Source organism: Chelonia mydas, chromosome 2, assembly GCF_015237465.2.
Source record: "Chelonia mydas isolate rCheMyd1 chromosome 2, rCheMyd1.pri.v2, whole genome shotgun sequence".
Taxonomy (NCBI): domain Eukaryota; kingdom Metazoa; phylum Chordata; order Testudines; family Cheloniidae; genus Chelonia; species Chelonia mydas.
In genome coordinates this window covers 249,711,874-249,725,186 of record NC_057850.1, presented here as the reverse complement: position 1 = coordinate 249,725,186, position 13,313 = coordinate 249,711,874, and the positions used below count along the sequence as shown (strand labels likewise).

Below are 13,313 nucleotides of genomic sequence, written 5' to 3'. Positions count from 1 at the left end.
ATATTAAGTGGAAGCCATTACGGGTACTTCAGAATCAATGACCTGTAAATGGCTCTGTTTACTTGCAAACCTTCCGGGGTACCTGTGGGCCAGCCCAGGAAGAACGGAGGCTGGGGTCTCAGTGACATGTGGACATGTCACCTGATACTGGAATCCATCTTAAACCTGGTGCTTTTCCATTTAGAAGGAGGGGTGGGGACCCAGAGAGACAAAAGATTTCCACCTTGTGCCAAAGCTATAAAAGGCGTGGAACAGAACAAAGGGGGTTGCCAATCATGAGAACACCCCTGCTTTCCACCTAAGGTGTCTGCTGGAACTAACAAGGACTGTACCAGGGGAAAGGATTGGGCCCAGACTAGGAAGGAGTCTAGTCTATGAAAGAAGCTTATTGGAACATCTCTGAGGGTGAGATTTTACCTGTAATCAGTTTCTTCATGTATTAGGTTTAGCCCTGGTCTACACTATGAGTTTAGGTGGAATTTAGCAGCATTAGATCGATTTAACCCTGCACCTGTCCAGACAACAAAGCCATTTTTGTTGACTTAAAGGGCTCTTAAAATCGATTTATGTACTCCTCCCGGACGAGAGGATTAGTGCTGAAATTGACATCGCCAGGTCGAATTTGGGGTGGTGTGGATGAAATTCGATGGTATTGGCTTCCGGGAGTTATCCCAGAGTGCTCCGTTGTGACTGCTCTGGACAGCACTTTCAACTCAGATGCACTAGCCAGGTACACAGGAAAAGCATCAGGAACTTTTGAATTTCATTTCCTGTTTGGCCAGCGTGGCAAGCTCATCAGCAGAGGTGACCATGCAGAGCTCATCAGCACAGGTGACCATGCAGTCCCAGAATCGCAAAAGAGCTCCAGCATGGACCGAAGGGGAGACACTGGATCTGATCGCTGTATGGGGAGATGAATCCGTGCTATCAGAACTCCGTTCCAAAAGATGAAATGCCAATATATTTGAAAAAATCCCCAAGGGCATGATGGACAGAGGCTATAACAGGGACCCCCAGGAGTGCTGCGTGAAAATTAAGGAGCTCAGGCAAGCCTACCAAAAAACCAAAGAGGCAAATGTCTGCTCTGGGTCAGACCCCCAGACATGCTGCTTCTATGATGAGCTGCATGCAATTCTAGAGGATGCCCCTACCACTGCCCCACCCCTATACGTGAACTCCTGCAAGGGGGGAGTCTCACTTAACAGGGATGAGGATTTGGGGGACAAGGAAGATGATGAGGAGGTGGAGGATGAAACTGTTCTCCCTGATAGCCAGGAACTGTTGATCACGCTGGAGCCAATACCCTCCTAACCCGGGCTCCTGGACCATGAAGCCAGAGAAGGCACCTCTGGTGAGTGTACCTTTGTAATATAATACATGGTTTAAAAGCAAGCATGTTTAATGATTAATTTTCCCTGAAGACTTGGGATGCATTCGTGGCTAGTACAGCTACTGGAAAAGTCTGTTAACCTGTCTGGCAATGGAGCGGAAATCCTCCAGGGACATCTCCATGAAGCTCTCCTGGATGTACTCCCAAAGCCTTTGCAAAAGGTTTCTAGGGAGGGCAGCCTTATTCCGTCCTCCATGGTAGGACACTTTACCACACCAGGCCAGTAGCACATAGTCTGGAATCATTGCATAACAAAGCATGACAGAGTATGGTCCCAGTGTTTGCTGGCATTCAAGCAACATCCATTCTTTATCTCTCTGTGTTATCCTCAGGAGAGTGATAACATTCATGGTCACCTGGTTGAAATAGGGGAATTTTATTAAGGGGACAGTCAGAGGTGGCTGTTCCTGCTGGGCTGTTTGCCTGTGGCTGAAAAGAAATTATCCCCGCTGTTAGCCGCATGGTGGGGGGAGGGGTGAAGCGATCATTCCAGAGAATTGGGTGGGGGGGGGAGGATTTAGTTGGGTTTGTGCTGCACGTTAACCCAAAAACCGCACCCCCTCCTTTTAAATGGTCAACCCATTTTAAATGGCCAGCCCAACGGGTGCTTGTTATGGGAAATGAGGGCTTTGCTTTTTGAAACCATTCCCACATGTTATGAAGGTTGAAGAAGGCAAAAGACTCTGGCTTACCATGGTTGCCTGCAAGCCGAATTCTGTTGCCCAGCCCTGCATGTGTGATCTCTCACACTAAACTGGCAGGCCCTCAATATAAGAGGCAAAATGCAACCTTGTACTGAAAGCACATGTGCTATGTAATGTTAACAGCTTGGTTCACTGTGAAAGAGTCTACCCATTGTTCTCTAAAATGTGTCTCTTTAAATACTACTCTCCTTTTTTTTCCTCCCACAGCTGCAAATGTTTCAACGCTCCCCCATCATCTCCGTCCCAGAGGCTAGCGCAGATAAGAAGGCGAAAAAAACTCACTCGCGATGAAATGTTCTCTGAGCTCATGCAGTCCTCCTGCACTGAAAGAGTTCAGCAGAATGCATGGAGGAAAACAGTGGAAGAGTCCAGGAAAGCAGAAAATGAATGCAAGGACAGGAGGGACGAGCAAGAGGAGAGGTGGCGGCAGCATGATGACAGGAGGCAGGATGCAATGCTGAGGCTACTGGAGGATCAAACTGATATGCTCCGGCGTATGGTTAAGCTGCAGGAAAGGCAGCAGGAGCACAGACCACCACTGCAGCCCCTGTGTAACCATCCCCCTCCTCCCCAAGTTCCATAGCTTCCTCACCCAGATGCCCAAGAATGCGGGGGGGGGGTGAGGGGGGGAAGAGAGAGACACCTCCGGGCACCCAACGCTACACCCCAGAGGACTGCCCAAGCAACAGAAGGCTGGCATTCAATAAGTTTTGAACTGCAGTGTGGCCTTGTCCTCCCCTCCTGCACCACCCCAACCAGTGCTTCCCTCCTCCCCCACCCCTCCTGGGCTACCTTGGCAGTAATCCCCCTATTTGTGTGACGAATTAATAAAGAATGCATGATTTTGAAACAACAATGACTTTATTGCCTCTGCAAGTGGTGATCCAAGGGTGGAGGTCGGTTGGCTTACAGGGGAGTAGAGTGAACGAAGGGGGAGGGTTTTCATCAAGGAGAAACAAATAGAACTGTCACACCATAGCCTGGCCAGTAATGAAACTGGTTTTCAAAGCTTCTGTGATGCGCAGCTCGCCCTGCTGTGCTCTTCTAACTGCCCTCGTGTCTGGCTGCATGTAATCAGCGGCCAGGCGATTTGCCTCAACCTCCCACCCCACTATAAACGTCTCCCCCTTACTCTCACAGATTGTGGAGCACACAGCAAGCAGCAATAACAATGGGAATATTGGTTTTGCTGAGGTCTAACCGAGTCAGTAAACTGCGCCAGTGCACTTTTAAACGTCTAAATGCACATTCTACCACCATTCTGCACTTGCTCAGCCTGTAGTTGAACTGCTCCTTACTACTGTCAAGGGTGCCTGTATAAGGCTTCATGAGCCAGGGCATTAAGGGGTAGGCTGGGTCCCCAAGGATAACTATAGGCATTTCAACATCCCCAATGGTTATTTTCTGGTCTGGGGAGTAAGTCCTTTCCTGCAGCTGTTCAAACAGACCAGAGTTCCTGAAGATGCGAGCGTCATGTACCTTTCCCGGCCATCCCACGCTGATGTTGGTGAAACGTCCGTTGTGATCCACTAGTGCTTGCAGAACCATTGAAAAGTATCCCTTTCAGTTTATGTACTGGCTGCCTTGGTTCTCCGGTCCCAAGATAGGGATATGGGTTCTGTCTATTGCCCCACCACAGTTAGGGAATCCCATTGCAGCAAAGCCATCCACTATGACCTTCACATTTCCCAGAGTCACTACCCTTGATAGCAGCAACTCAGTGATTGCGTTGGCTACTTAGATCACAGCAGCCCCCACAGTAGATTTGCCCACTCCAAATTGATTCCCGAATGACCAGTAGCTGTCTGGTATTGCAAGCTTCCAGAGGGCTATTGCCACTCACTTGTGAACTGTGAGGGCTGCTCTCATCTTGGTATTCTTGCACTTCAGGGCAGGGGAAAGCAAGTCACAAAGTTCCATGAAAATGCCCTTACGGATGCGAAAGTTTTGCAGCCACTGGAAATCATCCCAGACCTGCAACACTATGAGGTCCCACCAGTCTGTGCTTGTTTCCTGGGCCCAGAATCTGCGTTCCACGGCATGAGCCTGCCCCATTGCCACCAGGATGTCCAAATTTCCAGGGCCCGTACTTTGAGAGAAGTCTGTGTCCATGTCCTCAACACTCTTGTCACCACGCTGCCGTCGTCTCCTCGCCTGCTTTTGCAGGTTCTATTTCTGCACATACTGCAGGATAATGTGCAAGGTGTTTACAATGCTCATAACTGCCGTGGTGATCTGAGCAGGCTTCATGCTTGCTGTGGTATGGCGTCTGCAGGAGAGCAGAGTTGCATTGGAAGTGGTGGATGATGATGGTTTGCAGTCCTCCTGCACCGTCTGCTGCCAGCAGCACCAGGACACAACAGCAGTGGTGTCGGTGAGCTGAGCTGAGCGGGCTGCATGCTTGCCGTGGTATGGCGTCTGCAGGAGAGCAGAGTTGCATTGGAAGTGGTGGATGATGATGGTTTGCAGTCCTCCTGCACCGTCTGCTGCCAGCAGCACCAGGACACAACAGCGGTGGTGTCGGTGAGCTGAGCGGGCTGCATGCTTGCCGTGGTATGGCGTCTGCAGGAGAGCAGAGTTGCAGCAGAAGTGGTGGATGATGATGGTTTGCAGTCCTACTGCACTGTCTGCTGAAAGCAGTATGGCATCCGCACGGAAAAAGGCACGAAACAATTGTCTGCCATTGCTTTCATGGAGGGAGGGGCGACTGACGACGTACCCAAAACCACCCACGACAATGTTTTTGTCCCATCAGGCATTGGGAGCTTAACCCAGAATTCCAATGGGTGGCGGAGACTGCGGGAACTGTGGGATAGCTACCTACAGTGCAACGCTCCGGAAGTCGACGCTAGCCACGGTACTGTGGATGCACTCCACTGACTTAATCTGCTTAGTGGGGACACACAATTGACTGTATAAAATCGCTTCTATAAATTCAACCTAATTTTGTAGTGTAGACATACCCTTAGACTTGCGTATTTTTCCTTTATTTTGCTGGGTGACTTACTTTGTTCTGTCTGTTATTACTTGGAACCGTTTAAATCCTACTTTTTATACTTAATAAAATCGCTTTTGTTTATTAGTAAACTCAGAGTAAGTGATTAATACCTGGGGGAGCAAACAGCATATCTTTCTATTAGTGTTATAGAGGGCGGACAATTTGAGTTTATCCTGTATACAGTTTATACAGAGTAAAATGGATTTATTTGGGGTTTGGATCCCAGTGGGAGCTGGGTGTCTGGGTGCTGGAGTCAGGTAACCTGCAGAGCTGTTTTCACTTAAAGCCTGCAGCTTTGGGGGCTCAGACCCTGAGTCTGTGTTGCAGCAGGCTAGTGTGTCTGGCTCAACAAGGCAGGGTTCTGGAGTCCCAAGCTGGCAGGGAAAACAGGCTCAGAGGTAACTCCAGCACGTCAGGTGGCAGTCCCAAGGGGATCTCTGGGACCGAACCCATCACAGGCTCAAGCAAGGACTAGAACAAGGGAAAGCACAGCTGTGGGTGTGGTATGTGTCGAGCAGCTGCTGTTCTGCTGTGGGGGCCAGGTTTATAAGCCGGACTGGTCAACCAACAGCCAATCTGGGACTATTGCCCCTGAGTTCTAAGGCAATGCAGCTGGGCTCGTTGGTTGCCTCATAACACAGTTAGTCGGGGAGCAGGCCAGCAGCTGCTCCGAGCTTGTCTGGTCCCTAACAGCACTCTCCTCTCTTCAGGATCGCCTCCCAGGGGACCATGGGGCAGGTTTCATGGGGTAGGCCCAGTGGAAGGTGCACAGGAGGTCCAGGGCCTGGATGTGTTCCACAGGTTCCCATGAAAGCTCCTCTGGGCCTCCCCATCAGATATTAGAGTCTTCCCTGGACTTGGCGGGAGTCCAGAATCTGCTGGACCATGTATTCCTCTTGACCCTGTATGGCTATCGGTGGAGGGGAAGGAGTAGTGCATTATGGGAAGGCATTCTTGATGAAAAGTTCCAGGAGGGAGATGTGGAACATGGGTACATGGGAACATGGGATCTCAAGGGGTTCTGGCAGTTGCAGTCAGAAGGCTACCTAGTTAAATTGTTCAATGATTGCAAATGGTCCCAAGTATTTATGGTCCAGTTTCCCAAATGGATCTCAGGTTTTGCCAAATCTTATCCCCTACCTTGAGATTAGAGGTCAGCTGATGGTGTTGGTTGGTGTGGCACTTGTATGCTGGCCTAATCTCTTCTAACCAGTGCTTGAGTTCTTGATGTACTTGGTGGATGTTTGTGGTGAGGTCAGCAACGTTGGGCGTTGGCAAGTCAAGGGGGATTTCGGGGTGATACTGAGAGTGGAACCCATAATTCGCAAATAAAGTGGTCTGCTGGGTCGCAGCACTTGTGGAGTTGTTGTAGGCAAATTCTGTATGGGGAATGAGTACCAGCCAATCATCTGGTGGTAATTTAGGAGATCACGTGGATACTGCTCCAGAGCCTGATTGTCACTGCCTGACTGTTGGTACTAGGGTGGTAAACAGTTGAGGTGTAAGTTTCGATGCCCAGGATGTGCAGAAATTCCCACCAGAAGTGGGAAACGAACTGGAAACCCCAGTCAGATACTATGCAATGTGGGCAATCCAAGAAAGTGAAAGACACTGTCTTTGAACAGACGAGCTGTTTCCTGGGTGCTGGGGTGGCCGTGAAATGGCATAAAATGCACCATCTTTATCAGGTGATTGATTACCACTAGAATTGTGGTGTATCCTCAGGAGGGTAGCTCCACAATGAAGTCCATTGACAAAAAGTGGAGGTGGAGTGGGCAAGGGCTGAAGAAAAATGAGTGGTTTTGGTCCAGGTGCAGAGGTCATGGGACTGGACTTAAGTTGCTACTGAAGTGCAGAGGGCCAGCCACCAGAAACTCTTCAGCATCAGGGCCTGGGTCTTGAATTGATTGAAGTGACCCTCCAGAGTAGCATCATGGCAGATTTGTAGCATTTGCAACCTGGGTTGGACATCAGGTATGTTCTGATACAGAAATTCTTCATGGAGTGTGAAGGTCAAGTCAGTCTGGACATTGGCATTGTCTAGAGTTTGATGAATCTTAACTGGAAAGGGCTCACTGGGCAGCAGGAAACGTATGAAGGGTAGTAGGTTGCAGATAGTGGTACCCATGATGATATTTGATGGTTTGAAGATTGTGGATGGTGTCTCTTGCTTAGGTTTTCAATCCTTTTGGGATAATGCATCTGCCTTCCCATTCCTGGTCCTCTGGCAGTAGGTCAACAGGAAGTCGAATTGTGTGAAGAAGAGGGACCACTGGTCCTGTCGCTGATTTAGGTGCCAAAATGTCATCTTGAATTCCAGGTTTTTGTGGTTGGTGAGGACTTGGATTGGGAATCTGCTGCCTTCGAGCAGATGCCACCATTGCTCAAAGGCTGCTTTGGTGGCCAGTAGCTCTTTATTAAGGATGTTATAGTTTTGCTCCACTGGGATGAGCTTGCGTGAGTAAAAAGTGCCAGAGTGAAGCCGACCATTGGAAGCTGCTGTTTGGGAGAGGACTCCTCCCAGCACCAGCTTTGAGGCATCCACTTCTACCACAAGTGGCCAGCCCAGGTCAGGGTGAACTAAAATGTGGGCTATGATGAATTTCTGCTTTGGGTGATCAAAAGCCACTTGCACTTCTGGAGTCCAAGAAAAATGGGCTCCCTTTCGCAGGAGGGCTGTGACTGGGGCAACCATCCTTAGAAACTCTTGTTGAACCATGTATGGAAATTGGCAAAGCTCAAAAAGCATTGGACCCCCTAGACATCCCTAGGTACTGCCCAGTCAACGACTGTCACCTTGTGTAGATCCATGGCCTCATGATACAGCTGAGAAATTCTACTGTATCCTGGTCAAACTGGCATTTCTCCGGTGTGGCATACAGGTGGTGTTGGCAAAGCCTTTCCAAGACCCTCCACATGTGCTGGTCATGCTGTGCTTCGTCATCGGGGAAAAATAAAGGATGTAATTGAGATAAATAACAATGAACTGATCCAGCATGTCCTGGAAAATATTGTTGATAAAATGCTGGAAGATCGTGGGAGCATTACACAGACTGGCAAACTAGGTTTTTAAAGTGTCCATAAGGGGTGTGGAAAGTGGTTTGCCATTCATCTCCTTTTTACACTTAGACCAGGTTATAGGCCCCACGAGAGTCTCACTTTGTAAAAATTCAGGCAGAGTGTAATTGGTCTAGGAATTCATGAATGAGGGAAGTGCACAATGGTTGTGAACTGTCACCTTATTGAGGGCCCGGTAGTCAATGCAGCGCCTCAGGGAACAATCCTTCTTTTTAATGAAGATCAGGGTCCCAGCTGGAGAGGTGGATAGCTGGATAAACCTTGTTTGCAGATTCTCCTGCAGATAGACATGAAGGGCATACTGTCCCTTTTTGCCAATCAATACAGGGGTCCTGGGCAGTGAGCCAGGGCATTCCCATGATGACCCATGAGTAGGTGGACTGAATCAACCTGAACTGAGGAGTGTCCTGGTGCCCCTGAATGGTGGTGACCCCTAAGGGGGTGTCTGGTGGGTCACTAGCCCTGAGGCCAGAAGCGACCCATCAGTGATTTCAACCAGATCTGGGGAATTCTTACACATGGCAGGGATCCCTTGGGCCTTTGCCATGTCCTGGTCCATAAAGTTACCGGAGGCCCCCGAGTCAAACAGAACCTCCAGGGCTTGTTGGGAGTAGGAGCTGCAGTGGCAGTTGGAGATGCCTCAAGGGAGGATTGGTGGTTGCTGCTATCCCAAAAGGTGCATTGAGGTAGAGAGTCTCTGGAGGGGGAAAAGAATCGACCCAGCCTGGAACTCTAACTGAGGCTGGAGCTCGACATTTCCCAACTCCAAAGCTGGTCTGACCTTTGCCCCCACAATACAGATGCAGGCCCAAAATTTGGCATCAGTTCTTCTCAGCCTCAGATAGGTGTGGCTGGGCTTGGTTGATATGCATGGGTGGTGGATCCTAGAGTGGGGTGAGCAGCTGAGGGATGGGAAGCTGGGGCATTTTCTGGGCTCAAGGGGCTGTGCCATGTTCATGGTGTCGCTCAGCAAGGTGGTCATCAGTTCTGACACACAGGTGGATCAGGTTGTTGAGACGGGATGGGGGCTTGACCTGTGCCAGTTTGTCCGTTATAGCATCGTTTAGTCCAAAACTGATGATGCTGCGCAGTGTCATTCCACACAGCGTCCATGGAGAGGCAGTGGAATTCGGCTGCGTATTGGGCAGCTGAGTGCGCTCTTGCTGTAGCGTTTGCAGCCTCGCTTCAGTGGTTTGGGTGTGGTGGGGGTCACTGAAGATAGGCAACATGGCCTAAATGAACTGCTCCAACTGGCCCAGGAGGGGCCTGGACTGTTCCATGAGTGTGGAGGCCCAGGCGATGGGCTCCCCAGTGAGCAGACTAATGATGAGCCCTTATCTGTGGGAAACAATTAGGGGTGAAGCAAGAAGAGGAGCTGGCATTGGTTTGGGAAACCTCAGAATTGACCATGATCACCACTAAATTTGTCTGGGAGCAGGGTCTTTGGCTCCTGGGGGGCAAGAGCTGGGGTTGCCGGTGAAGCCGCCTGGGCTTGTAGGGCCACATTCTGCCCCTGCAGGGTGGACACCTGTGACTGCAAGCTCTGTATGGCCCCTACCAGAGCTGTCAGGAAAGTGTAGGTCCATGACAGTGAGATGGGTCCCTAGCCTTTGCACTGGGCTGCTTCAACTGTTGCTGTCTGGGCTGTGGGCAGTCATGCCTGGTGGTGAAAGCAAGAGTTCGGCGGCCTACCTGTTGGAGCTGGGTCCAGGGTGGGCAGAGTCCAGGAAACAAGCCCAGGGTCACTACTGGAGGGGTCAGAAGCCAAATGCCAGAGCCAGGGGCAGGGAGATAAACAGGAGTTGTAAGCAAGAGGTGAATCTAGGGATCATTACTGCATAAACAGAAGCTGAATGCCAGAGCCAGAGGGGCAACCAGAGTTGTAAGCCAGAGGCAGAGCTGGGGGTCAAAGCCAGTGGGGAGCAGAAGCTAGTGCAGAGCTGGAACAAGAAGACGCAGGAGCTGGGAGCAGGCTGAAGCAAGAACTGGAACAAGGGCAAGGGTAGCTGTGGGCATGCTATGCACTCAGCACATGCTGATCTGCTGTGGAGTCAAGCTTATAAGCAGGACTGCTCAACCAAGAACTAGTCGGGGCTGTGGCCACTGAGTTCGAAGGCAGTTCAGCTGGGCTCCTTGATTGCCTAGCAGGACAGTTAGCAGGCTGGCAGCTGTTCCGGTCCCTGACACCCAGCAGTTCTCTAACAGAGTGATATCTGTTGTAAAAATGTCTGTGGACTCCTTCTGGCTTTTTATCCAGTTTGGCTACTCTCTTCACTTCTGGCTACTTTAGAGAGAGATTCTTTTCCAAACTTGGAATAGGAGTTCTGAGTTGTCTTCCCATCAGTAGATGTGCTGGACTATACGCAGTAGCTTGGTGTTGATCTGTAACTCAGAAGAGCAAGGAATGGGTCTGGGATTTGTGCTTCGGCCTGGGAGTTCTCTCTCCTTGCCTCAGGGGTCTTATGGGAATAGCTTTTAGCACTCATGCTGCATCTGTTAACAGCTTCTAAGCTAGTTTCTTGTTTTTCAAGTTTGGCAAGTTGCTCTTGGGTTTTGCTGTCTCACCAGCTCGGAGTGCTTTGCTATTTGAATAGCTGTTGCAAGGGTTAAATCTCTTTTCAGTTGTACCTGCTGTGAAAGGTTTTGTCTGTTAACCCAGTAACCAGCCTCTGTCTGATGTTTTGCATTCCCTAAATCACAGTGTTCAGCCAATGTATGCAGAGAGCTCCTGTATTCAGTGCACATGTTTTTTTTTTTTTAAAACCAACATTTTCTCCTGGATCTTGAATTCTCTGGTGGAAACATGCTCTTTCATAAACTACATTTCTCTGAGGTATAAAGTATGCATCAAACATAGCCAGAACCCTTTCTTAGTCACCTCTGTGACTGTCTTCATGTTATAATGTTATAAATGTTAAATGATTTGCCCAAGGCTACACAGCAAGCCAGTGGCAAAGCTGGAAAAGCTGTTGTAATATTGAAAAGGGTCCTTCTCCTATATTTAACCATATTCCCTTTCATTAGGTCCAGTGAAAATGGACACTTGAAACGAAAAGATGGCGACCGAGATGTAGGACACACAAGGATCACGCGCGTTTAGCTGAGCCAGCAAACAGCCATAAGATCCTGAGGAATCAAAGACCACGTAGTGTTGTACTGGGAATGAGGTCTGCAAGCCATCAGTGGATTCAGCTTGGTTCTTTATTTACACTAATTCCTGGAGCAGAACAGTTCTCTGCCAGCACTTGTTCTCCTCTTTCCCATTTGCCTTCCCCATGTGCTCCCTCTTGGCCTTCCCCAGTAAGTCCTGCAGTTCATCACTCCTGCTCCATTCAGTGAGTATTAGATACAACGCCGAGCTGGGAGAAATTGAAGGGATGAATTTAAGATAAAAATCAGAAGCTAAGACAGGGTCTCTTGTTTCGTCTTCTCCCCCAGCTGCACAAACCTTTCCCAAGTGTGAGTTTTATTCATCTGTGGAGTAGCCTGGGAATCACTTACAAATATATAAACCAGGACTGGACACAGCCTAAGAAAACAGTCCCCCGTGGGCAGGGGAACAGATTTAATGAAACGATCTAATTAGGGTGACCAGATAGCAAGTGTGAAAAAACGGGACAGGGGTGGGGAGTAATAGGCGCCTATATAAGAAAACGTCCCCCAAAACGGGACTGTCCCTATAAAAACAGGACATCTGGTCACCCTACATCTAACAAGTCATAGGTGCTCAACGAGGGAGGGCGCGCGCCTGCCAGGCTTTCTAGGGGGCACAGACTAAGTTCTCTCTCAGCTGCGTAGCCGTGCAGCCGCCTATTAAGCGCCGTGCAGGCATTCAGGGCTGCGGCGCCCCTTCCCCAGCCCATAGTACCAGGTTTATAATGGTGGCAGGACCAGGACTTCTCTTCATGTCCCCCTCTCTCCGCTACTGCTCTCAGTCACCATCAGGCAGCAGCTGCCTGCCAGTGACGGGGGTGGTGGTGGGAAGGAGCCCACAGTCGCTGCCACTCCTCTGGGCCGCCAGTTATGGATGGGGAGCCTGAAGCCGCGGACTGTCACCGGTGGCCTGGACTGCAGACGGACCTGCCGCGGCTGAGGGAGAGGCGCCCTGGCCCCAGCATGGTCCAGCCCTGCCACAGTTGGGTGAGAGGCACCTATCCCGCGGCCTGAGCCCGGGAGCTGCTGTGGCGGGGAGAGAGCTTGGGGGTGTCCTCTCTCCCTGCTGTAGCCTCAGGGCAGCCTGCACTCCAAACCCCTCATCCCCAGCCCCACTCAAGAGCCTGCACCCCCAGCCAGAGTCCTCACCCCCATGCACCCCGCGGCCCCACCCCCAGCATGTGAATTTTGCTGTGTGCGCCAATATGGACGTGATGTGTCACACATCACCTCCATATTGGTGCAAGTACAAAACTCATTCTGCACAAGCGTGGGAAAAATTCGAGGGAACACTGGGCACAGCCATAGGCTCCAGACACGGGGGCCCTTCCCCGCACTTTTTAAGCCGGGGTGCAGACTTCCCACTTTTGAGAACCTGCACTCAGCAGGGGCACAACAAGGGGACGGAAAGAAGCCCAGCCCTGCCCCCCCTTGGCTCCTGACTGGACCAGGGTGGCATAAGGGCAGAGCCCCTTCTCGGCTGGCATAACGGCAGCTGAATCTGGCTTTCCTCCTTTTTCAACATCTGCCACCACAAACTTCTTGGCTTAAACTCTGTTTATAAATAAAAACCTCCATGTGTGCTGGCTGTATTGTCCCTTCCTTCTTACCGATAGTTTATGTACCGTATGAACTCTGGCAATTATTTGCTGCAGTGTAAAGGAGGCAATTGAGGATTACAACCAGTGGCGGGAATGTCTGTACGTGTGCTTGTAGCAGCAGATGCTGGACTTCACCTCTGCTAAAATTGGCCATGTTTAACGGGGGCTTGGGAATTTGGGGGTGGGTGTGGGTTGGGGAGTCGTGCGTATCGGGAGTGTTTCACTAGCCCAACGTAGTGTATCGAGTCTGAGCCAGGGTTGCTATTCATAGAATCATAGGACTGGAAGGGACCTTGAGAGGTCGTCTAGTCCAGCCCCCTGCACTCAAGGCAGGACTAAGTATTATCTAGACCATCCCTGACAGGTGTTTGTCTAACCTGCTCTTAAAA

At 50.3% G+C, this 13,313-nt stretch overlaps 1 protein-coding gene across 1 annotated transcript in view; it reads left to right on the top strand.

The window, feature by feature from the left end:
* LOC102935027 (solute carrier family 22 member 13) overlaps nucleotides 1–11,304 on the top strand; it is a 39,449-nt gene extending 28,145 nt beyond the window's left edge. Inside the window, 1 exon segment of the mRNA XM_037891572.2 lies at nucleotides 11,195–11,304. Coding sequence (XP_037747500.1) covers nucleotides 11,195–11,270 — 76 coding nt within the window. The 3' untranslated portion in view covers nucleotides 11,271–11,304.
* Nucleotides 11,305–13,313: the final 2,009 nt, after the last annotated feature.